Below are 14643 nucleotides of genomic sequence, written 5' to 3'. Positions count from 1 at the left end.
TAACTCTGAGGTCAGAGCCAGCAGGAGCAGAACTGAAGAGAAGGAGACGGTTGGTTGAGGGTAGTTTGCGGAGCAGGGGTTCGGAGGCGGTTTGGGGGGCCCCATACATAATTTTGCTATGGGGCCCAGTGATTTCTAGTTACGCCCCTGACGGGGACTTTCTTGTTTTATCACACACACAGATTCTGCTTCCTGCTTTGCAGTGCAACATGGTGCTTGTGCTTGGATAGATTGCTGAAGTGTTAGAATCTCTGTCAGGATTTTTGTTGCTGACTGAGTCCTATTAAGAAGATTTGGCTTCACCTGCGTGGTCTCTGGAAGTGAGGGCAAATGTCTCATATTGGCACAAAGAAAGAAAAAAAACAAAAACAGATTGCCCACTTTGTGCAACATTTTGCCTAGAGTTTCACTTTGAAACAATCATTGATTTACTCAGCATATCCGGGGGATAATGCAGTAGTACTAAAGTCATACATTTTATATAGTTTACTGTAATCTGGGTTTATATGTAATCACTCACACATGCTTCCAACCAAAGCAGCACTGATGTTCTCTCCAAGTTCTTGTCACATAACTCTGTACTATACAATTCATGAGGCTCAGCAATCAATCTTCCACATTGCCAACTGAAAGAACATTTTAAAGTAGCTAAAGGCAAAGCTTTCTTCCTTTAGTTTTGGATAAGTAGGTAATGGTTAAATCCCATCAGGTTTTTTAAAGATTTCCTTCAAGACAGAACAGAAAGTTAGATCAAACCTCTCCAAGGGAAAACCTCTTCTGGACAGCTCTCAATGGAAAAGTAAGTATGTGTGTAAGTATGTTTATCCTGGATAAACACGCATCAAGGGTAACTGGCATATGGGATTAATTGGCATAGGCATTGGTGGGGGAAGGTCCACTTTAAGCCTTTATGTTGCTTGATACAACAGCTATGAAAATAAAAAATCGCTAGGCAGATGGGTCATGTATTATGTACACATTCCAAGCCTTCTTCTACAAATTTTACTGACACATATCATTTATGTAACCTACTGTTATCTAACTGTTTTCTAATATTTTTCAGGTTATTAGTAATAACTGGTTACCCTAGCCATTATGATGTTCTGCTTTTTGCTGCTTGTGAGTAAAATGGGAATGTTAGCAGCTCAGCTCAACAGTACAGACCAGACTGCGACTGTCTCTAAGAATTTTACAGTGCCGCAGAATATCACCGAGACTGCGTGTAGAGGAAGATGCAACATCACATGTTTCCTACCTAAGCAATCACTTCAGGAATTTCCAGCATGCATACCCAACACTGTTCAGGTGCTAGACCTGGCCTTCAATAACTTGGCAGTAGTTACAGACCAGGATGTGGCTGACCTATTTGAACTGCGAAACTTGTCTTTAGCACACAACCAAATCAAAGAAATCCTCTGGGGGAGCAATGTGCTCGCAAAACTCATGGTTTTGGATCTGAGCAATAATCAATTATCAGTTGTTCCAAAGTGTAATATGTTAAAGAACGTCCAATGGTTGTCCCTAGCAGGAAATCCAATATTGCACATCCCTTCATTCGCATTCACGTGTTTCCCAAACCTGATGCTCCTCAATCTATCTTCTACTCTGATTGGAAGCAATTCATCAGCAGACATTGATGAGTCAGCATTTGCTCTGAATGCAACAGGAGCAAAGAAGGATTCTTTACAGTCTCTACACTTGCTTGATCTAAGTGCTACCTACCTTCATAGAAGTGAGTACAAAAATGAGGTTGGTTATTCTAAAGAAAAGACATACTCACCTGCCCAGCCAATCCAGAGTTGTAATCTGCAGATCCACTGCCACCATCTTCTTCTGTATGATCAGTAGGAGTCAGCTGTCTCTTCTGGGCTCTGCTGTCACCCCCTGATGACTCGTGGCCTGGTCTGCCCACCAGCCTCTGTGAATCATTGCTTCTGCAGCCTCCTGGGATATGTGACGGGGATATCACAAGAGACTGCGGTAGCAGGACATGTCATGTTTGCCTAGGCAAGAATGCCAGCTGGGGGGCAGGGTTGAACAAAAACATTTGAAAGAAGTGAGCAAGAAAAAAAATATATATATAAAAAACAATGCTTTTGTTTCCGGGGGAGTTGCAGGGAGCTAAAGTGGACCAGAGCAGTATAGGTCCACTTTAAGGTACTTATTTTTGTAAGAAAACCCCCAGTGTCCACTAAAAATCACATCAGCATTCAGCTCTGGATGCTGATATGAAATCATCTTATATTCATTAGTTAAACAACCATATTTTTTAATTACCTTACAGTTATTATTTTTCCACTTTCTGGTCCCCTTGGGCATTAGTGATGTAATGTGCCCAAGCGTTGCATCCTGGGAAGGTTACATCAGCAGTCCATTGCTGGGAATCTCATCTGTAATCTCATGAGATCTCAGGGAAAGGAATTTTCCTCCCCCGAGATTATATGCATGGTCACATGTATAGTTACATGTGCCTACGTTCCAGAAACTTAAGGAAGATTTTAGGGATGCACCGATACCGGTTTTTCGGTATCGAGTGTGAGTGTTGATCGGATTTTTTTTAGGTACTCGCTGATACTGAATACCGAAAGTCCCATTACGAAAGCCAAGCGGCGTGTAATGACTCACCAGCTGGCTTCCTGATTAGCCAGGAAGCGGGGCGGTGGGTAAAGACTCACCGCCCGATTGATCCCGATTAGTAGGGAAGCTATCTCCATGCTTCCTCGTCACCAGGTGACAAGGAAGCATGGAGACGGCTTTCTGGCCAATCAGGAAGCCGGGGGGCGGTTAATGACTCGCCATCCGGCTTCGTCATTGGCCATCTTCCTGACCAATCAGGAAGCCGGGCAGCGTGTAATAACTCGCTGCCCGAGTTCCTGATACCAGAAGTTCAGGTATTGATCTAGGCATCGTAGAATTTGGGCGAGTACGAGTACTCACACAAATACTCAGTATCGGCACTAGTATTGGTATCGGTGCATCCTTTGAAGATATTTTAATCTGCCATTAGTAAAAATGGCCACTGTGAGAAGAATGGGGAGGAAAAGAAAAATAAGGTATGCATAGGAAAAAAATCCTGCAATTATATAGAAGTATGTGTTTGTTGATTGTCATTATTAAACATTTCTAAAGTTGTCTTTGTTGTCATTTCAAAGATATGGGTAAAGTTCCTCTTTAATAACAGACCAATTACAAGTTTACAAAAGCACATTAATTTTTTTACATTTTCTCCTTCTCCTGGCCATTATAATATACAGTATAAATGAAGAACAGAGCAAGTCTTTTTGACACACACCTGTCAAGTGTGCTGTTAAACACACTTTCCTTTACCAATAGGGTCTTATTGAGATTGTGATCCTCGAATCCTAATACATACACTATAAAATATAAATAGGACAGCTAAACTCTGCTCAATAAGGAGAACAGCCGCACACAGGCAGACAGCAGCAGGTTATTAGATGGCATCATTCCTTGCTGACCGCTGTTCTTTTCCATAAGTCACCAAAACAATTATTAGCACAGAGTTAATTTTTTGTAGCAGTGAGGGGAGGAGCAGGAGTGCACACAAGAATATTCAGAAACTCTAAAGAAGGAAGAGAAAAAAAGACATACAGGGTTAGTCACAAAAGGTTGAAGAGTTTGGAGAAGGTAGGAGAAGTGAACAATCTAGGACGACATAGCTGAACTAGAAAGTGACCTGAATTGGAGAATGTTTCCAAATCAGCCATGTTGTCCTAGATTGTTCACTTCACCTGCCTTCTCCAAACTCTTCACCCTTTTGTGAATAGCCCTGTTAGACTCCAAATAACTGAACTATTGACCATATTTTCTTTTACTTTTAGGTTATATTATTTTTTCACCAAAAATGTTGGTTAATCAGTTCAGTATTGTAAATAAATTATAATAAAGGAGAGTAGATGGTATGAGCTGGCATCATGACATTATCAATATCATCATATCATAATAACATAAAATGAAACATTTTATGTATAAGGATTTCTTTGTATTTCAGTTGACGAGGCATGGAGTAAGCAGTTACCAAATCTGATGGAGCTTCACATCACGCAGATGATTAATATGAAAAGTCTGGAAGATGAGCTTCCGAAATGGTTTCCACAATTAAAAGTTCTGAACTGTTCAGGGTCCCGGGAACTCTCTCATGTCAGAACTGAAATATTTGAAAATGCTTCACAATCGATGTTTCTTTCTTTCCGCAAGTAAGTGTTTATAGAAATCAATGGTGAACTATACTGTCCATATGTAGCCATCACAGTGCAATGTTCTGTGGGATGTACAGGTGCCATTTAAAGGTAGAAATATTAGTCTAGAGGTCAGAATGAAGACCGTAGCGTAATAGGGTCACACCTCGGCACCCCACTGCTGGCACTCATCGCTGGCAGAACACACAAAGATGACTGCAGCTGATTGGCTGACAGATTTTTAACCTGGCTCCTTCGACAAAAGTTGAATAAAAACTGACTTTTGTTGAATGGAAGGATGCTCGAATGTTGGCCAAGTCATCGGGACTTGCCCAAATTTCAAGCAATATAAGGCCAACTTCTATAGCTCAATACCACTGTTCCTTTACAGCAGCACAAAGAGAGTGGCGGGTGCAAACCGGCCGAGCCCGTCTTGCTTCAGCATTAGCAGTTACTCACGGAACAAAAGTCTGGCTGGACATCCCAAGTTTCACTGAAAGTTTTCTTGTAGCACACAGGTGCACATCATCCCGCTGTGGATCCTCTTCATTCTGACACGTGTCACCCAATAATGTGAAGGGGTCCTGGGGCCGAAGCCAGCCGAAGGATCGGCCGAAGCTACGGCCAGATCCTTCGGCAGCTTTGTGAATAGACCCCGTAGTCATGTATATGGCCAACTTTCGTTTTGAGGCACGTTGTATAAAATAAACCTGAATGTCCACTAATCTAAAATGTACATTTTTATTATACTGCTATTCAATAATAACTGTCTAGTTTTTGTAGATGTTGAAGAGTCTCTCAGGGACTCTACTGGTGAGATCTCTGTGCTAAGTTCATGGCTCTGCACACCCACTGTGGTCATTATGGAGTCCCACTCGTCCTGATGGACTATTTATTTGGCAGATCTCACAATTGGATTCCCTAGAGATAAAAGGTGTCTCAACCCACTAAGCTCTCCTATATAAATAAAATGAACTGGCCTTTTAATATAATTATTTTTATTTTGTCATCATGCAGCTGCAACCTGACTTCTTTTCCTCCTTGGAACGTGACTGTCAGCTTTATTTATGTTGACCTCACTGAAAATCCACTATACTGCAAATGTGAACTTGACTGGCTACTATCAGACCCTGGAAAAATAACTCTATTCAGGTAAAAAAAATAAAAAGGTATTAATGAGGTAATCTGATACATTGTTATTAAATGTGCTCAAGATATAAGAAGGTTACCAGAGAAGATTTTCAGATGACTACTTTAAGTTCTGACTCATCAGTCTCCATGTGCGACGGTATAGGGACGGTATAAATGAAGTTGACAAGATCAATGATGGAGCCAATATAGAACAGATTTCTCCATCATTGTTTTTGAGGATTGATCGAGGAATCCCCCTCTACACTGTCAGAAGGACTGGCTGACGGACACTGTCAGAATACACGATTGGTGCTGGAAACTTACTGGCTGCCAGCACCGTTCATTTGAAGATTTTCCAACTGGCTCCTTCGATCAGCTGAACGAGGGATGCCGGCCGGAAGGGTGCCGACAGCTGCACCCACTGTGCATAATGTATGGCCAGTTTTAGTCTCAGCAGCTACAGTCTCAGTCGGTGAGCAGCTAATAAAGTGAAAAGAGACTTGAATGAGTCAGGGGAGGGACACCCTGCTAGCAAGCTCTTAACTAGCAGAGGAATGCAATCTGCTATAGAGCAGACAATGCTGGGCTTTCTTGTTAGCAAACCAAGCATGCTTTGCAAGCACCTTCTCACATATACACCCTGTAATAAACATTTTTTTTTATCAATGATTTTAAAGAAATAAAAAATTAATTATTTAAAACATTATTTTATACATTTGTAAACTTAAAGCCAACCTGCAGGAAAATAAACAATCCTGTTTCCTCTTCAAATCTAGCTAATCATCATTCATATTAAAAGTACATAATTGCCTCTAAATTCTGAAAATATCTGCCTGAAACCTTGCCCACATCCTCCATGGCATTCTCCTGACTGGTCTTGTTACCATCCCCCTTGTGATGTTATGACATCGGTCCTTGAAATCCTAGGCTTCATTTATACTATGTGCGATTGGATGCTTTTATATGCATTTAGAAATATTTTGTAAATGCATATATATGCATCTAATGCATTCCAGTGGGTAGATTCCCACCTTGCATCTAGATGCAGTCAGTTTATTTGTGTTTTCAATAAATAAATGTCAGCTGCATCTAGAAATCCATTTGAACTTCTAAACGCACCAAACCGCATTTAAGCGCATGTACATGTTTTGATGGTAGGATTTTGTACCAGTTGCATCTAAAGCCCTACGCATATACATAAAATCACTTTAACACGTGTCAAATAAAGCATCAGGAAGCATAAACGCGGCATCTAGCCTGACAGCTTTTCCTCTGCATATAGAGGACAAAAACACATGTGGTAAGCGTAAATGCAGCCTTAAGGATCCTGCAAGGAACCAGATGATGGGCAATTGCAACAGCCTATAGGCAGTGCCCACATCACTAGGAAGAGATGTGGGCACTGCAAGAAGGACCTTCTTTGACATGGTTTTATTCTCTTTGTTTCCTGGAGGCAAAACAAGCAGTGGAGGAAGGAAAGGAAGGTAAGTATGTGCTGCATTAATGTGAACCTGTTTATTTGCCCTGCATGAGCAAAGCATGGGTTTACTTTAAGATCTAAAGTCAAAACTTTCCGAACATGGTTAGAAGTAGGTGGTATAGATTGTGAGAAAAGGTAATATGGCAAAAGGCAAAATGCAAAACAATACAATATTTTAGTGATTTAGAAAAGTGTGGCAAAGAGATTGTGAAAAATTGTTTGCAGGTGGAGTTCTCTTTAAGTTATCAAAGCAGAAACTTCTGAGTCACTTTAATTAATCTTATATTCTGTTTGTTGTGCTGCTGAAATAGGTCCAGAGTGATTTTATACCGGTTTATATTCCAGAGCAAATGAAACTTACTGCAACTCATTTAAAGGAGACATGCCTCCTCTCACCTTAGTGGAGTATCATAATTTCTGCAAGTTGAACCAGATAAATACTTCAGAAAATGCGATGCCAAATTTCAGCATGTCAACACCAACCAACAACATCACTGAAATTATAACGGGAACGCAAAAACATTCTGTGACAGCCACAGCAAGACCACAGAAGATGGAACAAAAACCATCCCTTCCTGAAAGTGTTACTGTTTTTAAAACCACAGCAGCTGATTCAACGATTTTATCCCCTAAACCACAAACGAGTTCCATTATTCAAGGAACCACTGCTCTCGATACTGGAAATGGCTCAGCTAATGGCAGTACCACATCCATGAATAGTGTTGGTGGACCTTCAACAGACAGTATGTACACAACAGCATCAACATTGGTCACTGAAGTGTTTACCAGTCTAACAGGCAACACAAAAGGTGGTTCTGGTCAACCCCTTCTAGAAGACAGTACTAACGAGGAACAAGCTGGCATTCCCCAGAATTACTCTGAAGATTATGATGATGAGGAGAGTCCGTCTGAGAGATCAACAATCGCTAGCACCATTTTAGCTTGTGACTATGATGGCTGCAGACACCTACAAACACCCTGCATCGAAGTTCAGCAACTGACAATGTGCTTATGCCCTGGCCTTTCGGGAGAGGATATGATTCCAGATCCACCATATTTAAAAAATATATCTGAGATAACAGACACATCGGCACAGATCCACTGGTGTTCACCAAATTCTGTAGTGGAAAAATACCAGCTTGTGTACCAATCTGCTGACCAGAACAAGACTGTTGATAACATTTATGCCGCCATGAGACAATACACTCTGTATAACTTATCACCATACACTACCTATAAAGTATGCATGGTCGCCTTTAATAAGAAAGGGCAAAGTGAGGCAGAAAACATGGCCTCTAGGACTCCTTGCGCAGAATTTAAAACCAGACCAAGTTACATTATGATACTTGCTTTACTATGTAGTTTAGGGGGGTTATTTCTAGTAATTATTACTGTGCTGGCTGGCTGCTTGTATAAAACATGTAAAAATAACATGGTCAATCAATATGATACCCATCTGGTGTCCTACAAGAACCCAGCATTTGAGTACCATTTGACAATTCCATCATATCATTAAAGAATATGGTTCATGTCTCATTTCAGGACCTGCCCCATTGAAAAATGTATTTATAATGAGATATATTAAAAGAAATTAAAAGTGTTTTTCCAAAAGCATGGAGCACAAGGTGCTTGCTGTTAGGTCTAGGGATGTACCAATACCAATACTAGTATCGGTATCTGTGCCGATACCGAGTATTTGGGTGACTACTGGCACTCGCCCAATGCTCCGATACCATCCCTGATACCGGAAATTCTGATCAGAGGAAGATTTCCTGTGACCGGCAGTGCCGTAGGGGAACATGGAGCCGGCTTCCCAAGGCAATCAGGAAGCTGGACTGATTGGCCAAACAGTCGGCTCGATGCTGATTGGCTAGGAAGCTGTTTTTTCAGCCATTCAACATGGAGCCGGCTTTCCGGCGAATCAGGAAGCCTGGGATGTGGGTCATTACTCGCTGCCTGGCTTCCTGATTGGACGGGAAGACGACTTGATGCTGATTGGCTGGGAAGCCCGTTTCCCAGCTATCACAATCGAACAGGCTACCCGGGCAACCAGGAAGCAGATGGCATGTCATTACACGCTGCCCGGCTTCCTGATTGCCCAGGAAGCCGGCTCCATGCCAGCGGAAGCACCAGTATCGGTACTGGCGAGTACAAAGCAAAATATCGGTACTCGTACTCAATACCGAAAAAACGGTATTGGTGCATCCCTAGTTAGATCCCTTGCCCAGCAAACCTTCTTCTGTTTCCCAGCTGAGACTGTGTTCACTTTGCTATAGAGCAGGGGTAACCAAACTTTGTCCCTCCATCTGTGGTGAAACTATAAATCCCATTAGGCATTGCAAGACTCAGCCACAGGCATGACTCCCAGAGGCAAATGCATGTTGGGATTTGTAGATTAACTACAGCTGGAGGTCTGAAGTTTGGCTACCCCTGCTATAGAGGCTTCAATTCTCAAACTTGGACCTGCATGGCAAAGACAGAGCAGTCTTGGCTTTGGGGAGTAGAAGTTAAAAGGAAATCTATACTAAGGTACATAGGGAGGCTGCCATAGCTGCTGATAGCCTTCTAAGAATGTTAGTTGCCTGACCATCTCTGGCCTCAAAACCTTCTGAGTTGCTGACCTGGAACAAGCATGCACTTAAGAAAGTCAGAGTGAAGTCCAGATCTGCATTCTTGTTCCAGGTCAGCACCACAGAAAGTGATAAAGCCATTGGATCATCGTGACATGAAGGAGGGGTCGGCACTGGTAACCTTCATTTTCATGCAGCATTGCCCATTAATTGCATGCAATACTGGAAATCTGGAGGAAGCATCACTTGCTTTTTATTGAGCCATGCATTGTCAGGGGTATTTAATAAAACTGTACAAAGAGCAGGGCTAAACTCTTGGTAACCCATAGGAAAAGTGAACCAATCATTTTGTTTTACTGCAGTCAGATCACAGCAAGATTATTGTGGATTGGTTGCTATAGGTTGCTGCAGATTACCATATTTACCAAGCTTGTCTGGTGTCTGATTAATAATTAATTAATAATTCAGCTTTTAGATCTGCTAGGAGCCAACTTGTTTTGTAATAAGATACTGCAGACAGCGGTATGTCAGACAAAGTATGTCTATTAACCTCCACATTACCGAGTGGTAGGATCATGTAGTCATGACAGTCAAGCAATAATACATCAGTGGGGTTATTAACTTGTTTTCAGATGTCATTTTGTCAGTCCATGATAGTTTTTCTAGTACAAGTGGATGTCGATTGGGTGTTTCTTCCACTGGCGTCTTGAGTGTTTCAGAAACTGCTAAGACATGAAGATAAGACAAGCCCTCAAATGTGATTTCCCTTATTCACTGGCAAAAGAGAGATACATCATGTAGGCCATTGCAATGGGACAGAGCTGGGAAGTCCATTCGGAGATCTTGCCGCTACCAATGTATGATTTGAATTGTAGACATCGACCCAAAGCTGACTTAACTCAGCATTTAGAGAGGACTGGCTCGCTGATTTAGATTTAGTAAAACGTCAAAGTAAAAGGAGGATGCAAATGTGTTTAATTTTTAAATCTGGAAAATCACAATGGATCAAAAATCTGGAAAATCACAGTGGATCTTCAGTAAGTAGAGCTGGTAGATGTATCACAAAAAACAGACTCTTTGCAGAATGTAGCAATGGTGAACTTTTACAACAGTATACTTAAAAAGGCCCCTAATGGCCAATTCAGACTTTTAGAATACTTCATAAAGTAATACAGAGTCATCATAAAACAAAGGATTATGCATTTAAAGAATCGACCTTTTGAACTGCAGATTGGGACACAGGCTGGCATAAAATATTGGGTCTGCCAGAGCAGGACTGGGATCTCTTACATGGTAATTATTGTATTTCTGCACATTTTTTTAATATATATACATCTAAATGTGATCAGCTTAATGTAAATAATTTTTTAATATGTGTAAATGTTTTATAAACCTTGTTTCTGTGTACGGTTGTAAATTTTGTATGTACATGGGGCAGCCATGTTTGCTCATAACATACACAGTTTCCTCTTCCGGTTTCTAGTACAGGACTATACAATGGTAATACCTCAACGCTCCTTTTTTCATGTCTGTGCACTAGGCCACATTACAATCCCCTTCTGTAGATTTTAGAGGGTTGTGGATTGTGCAAGTACAATCTGATCATCCTCAGGGCATTAAATAAGAGCTGAATAACCATTGGCCAAGCTTACCCAGTAATTAGCCAAGAAAAAAAAAAAAAAAATAGATGGGTTATGTGACTGTCATATCATGTCCATCAATACAATGGCCATACACATACTGATTTAGAATCTAGGTACAAGCAATCTCAATTCAGCATTGATTAACATTTTGAACAATGGTGTAATGTGCGAAGACTTATGGTTGCTCTGCTACTGCCCCATATTTATTCCTGAATGCTTTAGAAGGAAAACCAATTTTTGGGAACGCTGCCATTTTGATTAGACTGACTTTACCCAAGAAATTTTAGTTAAAATGGGACTTGGCGGTAAGGGTCAATTTGAACAAATGCAGTAATAGTGAGATTTGATATTATACAGTTAGGTTTTTTTTAGGGATAGGAACACATACCGTATAAAGAGATAATGTTTACTCCATGACGGTTTTGTATATTTAGATAAGTGCTTTCGATTTTTCCAGGTTGATAGCAGAGTTAGAAATGTTGTTGCGTTGGTCAATTGATGATAATATACTGGCATGTGTGTGTTTAGGATGCGAGATGTATAGAAACAAGTCATCTGCAAAGGCCATAATCTTGAGTTTCATTACCTATGGAGATACAGTACCTTGCAGTGTTTGTAATGACTAACAATCTCAAAAGAGTCTATTATGTGGCAAATAAGTTGCGCTCGGTCTAGTTGTGAATGGATGTGAAAGTGCTCTCTCAAAACCCAAAGGGGGGAGATCACCTTCAGATAACAAAATACATTTTGTACCACCGGGTTGAGTTCTGCATCTCCAAACATTAGTTCACTATCACTAGTGGAGACATCTACTTTATATTTAAAATTTATTTTGTTATCTGAAGGTGATCTCCCCCCTTTGGGTTTTGAGAGAGCACTTTCACATCCATTCACAACTAGACCGAGCGCAACTTATTTGCCACATAATAGACTCACTTATACACAAAGTTGCTGCTGGTCTATTTAGTTATTTAGATTTCGAGTCACTCATTCCCAGCGCAGTGATTTTTGATTATTACAATCTCAAAAGAGTACCAACAGCAAGGTTGAATAAAATAGTAGCATTGTCTACTACTTCGGGACACTGAGCTGGGGGAAGAAAATTGGCTATTATTAGTTTTGTTAGATGGTTGTGGCATATGTGTTGAATGTAGGGGAGAAAGTTTGTCCAAAGGCCCTAGAAGATAAGGGCTATTCAAGTTCTTTTTGACATCAAGATTGAAGAGTATGGTGTGGGGAGATTGGTGCTGATTGGGATTTTGCAATGTGCGTATGCCCAGTGTCTAATGTTTGTTTCAAGTGAAGCCTAATTGGTGAGGAATTAGCAACGTGGGTTTGGATTTGATCTCCCATAATTTTAGCTACAATTTGTAATCTGTATTAAGTAGAGAGATGGGGCAATAAGGGTGGATATGTTCTTGGGTGCTTCTTGCTTTAATTTGAAGAATTGGTGGGGTAGCTGCAAATAAATTGGCTAAGGGGTAGTATGCTGTTTGGGATTTCAAAGTTCTGTGTACTTCCTAGGAGATAAGAGGTTTGAGTTGGATTTGTTTATGTCTGCTTAGCCTAGTAGGAATATTGATTGAGAGGTGTTACTAAGGAAGCAGGCTGGTAGATGTGTCTCCACAGTGTTGTCTCTACAGAGGGGAATAGTGTTGGTAAGATTTGCTTCCACTGGGGACTAGAGCTGGCCATACACTTGTTCACATTCTCTCATTCAGCTTTTTTTCCTTCACGTGTATGTCATATAATAGAGTTACCACATGTTGAGAGGCCTGCAACATATAGATGCTGTAAGCAGTTTGAAAAGCTGTACAGTACAGACAGAACCTGATGTGCACAGCACATTGCCTTGTTCAGAAACCATAGAAATATGTTTGAGTTTTAAAAGCTGTAAACCTAGTGCTGAAGTGGCTGTAACGTAAAGAATTCTAGAAAATAAGTAGTGCTGACACTGATGTGATAACACACGCATGAACTATAACTCCTACATGGACTTGGCAACTGTCATTTAGGGAAAAGAGGTTTTGAATTAACTTTGAATATTTTTAGAATTATTGCACAGATGGAGGGTACATTTTCAAATTAAACCAGACAGAGCTTTTGATGAAATATCCTATTATTCATATATCTGAAATGAATCAAGTATATCCACATCATTTTACCTGTTATCGTAGAGGGAGCAAGGTGCTGTAGATTCAAAGGGCTCTTTATCTAGTGGATAACTGCAATCACGGGACTAATACAGGAATTGTTTGGCCATGGTGCTATCCCAGCTCTACAGAAGGGTGAGCAAATATTTCTGCTTGCAGCTGGCCAGCTCAGTAACCCTAACAGTGGCCGCATTCTTTCTGCTATAAGTGCATGGTCGCTTCAGCGACTACAGTATGTACTTACAGCAAAAGGGCCCCCTAAAATCTACTAAGTAATAGTTAAGATCAGCTGCTGACAAGCCGATAATTACAGCCATTCATAACAAATCTGCCCACCCCTGCCTCTCACAGTGTGCCCTGCCTGTCAGATCCTACCACTTTTGTGGCAGTAGTCTGATCTCTCCTACAACCCTCTGTGGCCTCCAATCCCCACTCCTCTCCCCCAGCTGAGACATTGAGTTTGTGGAATGCAGCCACCCAACAGGGAGAATCTGATTTCATCAAGAAGGTGAGCTAGGATTCAGTAAACACTTCCTGAATGACATTTTGTGTCCTCCATTTATTCTTCCATCTCTAAAGGGGAAACACCTATTTTAGACCCCTGATATTTCCCCAAAGTCCCCTGGTGACAGTACTAAAAAAAAAATATATAGAAAAAAAAACAACACACATGAAAAAAGCAATGCCCCCCCAATTAGAAACACACACTGCGTTCCACCAACACACTAAGGGTCCATTCGCTCCAGCAAAAGAATATGGACACCGGCACTCCAACGGCAGGCAGAATACGTCTATTTATGGACATACATGCGGAAAAAAGCAGCATAACACACTTAGTGCGATGTTTCAGGGTCACGTAGGATCCCCTTCAACTTGTTCTGCCCTGAAACATCGCACTAAGTTTGCTATGATGCTTTTTTTGCATGTACGTTAATAAATACAGTAATACCTTGGTTTACAAGTAACTTGGTTTGAGAGCGTTTTGCAAGACAAGCAAACATTTCTGAAAAATGTTGCCTTGATATACAAGCAATGTCTTGCAATAAGAGCAAAATCTTGTAGAAAAGCGCCACCCGAATAAAGCTGTAGCAGTGCGAGCGATGAGACTGTTTAACGACAACACAATGTCACATTGGATAGATTCCTTGTTAAGGTTTCACAAAATGAAAAAGATTCCATTGAGTCAAGAGATAGCAGTGATTCCGTTAGTGATAGTGAAAGTCGTCCTGCACAATAATCCCCCTCTCTCTTGTCCCCCTCACCCCAGCCACAAAGGTACCGGTAATTGGTTTATTTTTCTTTAGATTTTATACAGTATTATACTACAGTACAGTATTGTAATATTTTTTATATGAATATTTTTGGGTTGTGGAACGAATCATCTGAATTTCCATTATTTCCTATGGGGAAATTCGCTTTGATATACAAGCGCTTTGGATTACAAGCATGCTTCCGGAACGAATTATGCTC

At 40.9% G+C, this 14643-nt stretch overlaps 1 protein-coding gene across 1 annotated transcript; it reads left to right on the top strand.

Moving 5' to 3' along the window:
* The first annotated feature begins 1086 nt into the window (after positions 1 to 1086).
* On the top strand, positions 1087 to 8340 carry LRRN4 (leucine rich repeat neuronal 4). The gene is made up of 4 exons (XM_018566540.1): positions 1087 to 1732; positions 4010 to 4214; positions 5214 to 5348; positions 7153 to 8340. The coding sequence occupies exons 1-4, from the start codon at positions 1096 to 1098 to the stop codon at positions 8321 to 8323; spliced, it is 2148 nt and encodes a 715-aa protein (XP_018422042.1). The 5' UTR covers positions 1087 to 1095; the 3' UTR covers positions 8324 to 8340.
* Positions 8341 to 14643: the final 6303 nt, after the last annotated feature.

The sequence above is a fragment of the Nanorana parkeri genome, unplaced genomic scaffold, assembly GCF_000935625.1.
Source record: "Nanorana parkeri isolate BGI_ZX_2015 unplaced genomic scaffold, ASM93562v1 scaffold28, whole genome shotgun sequence".
NCBI classification, from domain to species: domain Eukaryota; kingdom Metazoa; phylum Chordata; class Amphibia; order Anura; family Dicroglossidae; genus Nanorana; species Nanorana parkeri.
Note: the sequence above shows the minus strand (reverse complement) of the source record. Positions and strands in the feature narration are given on the sequence as shown.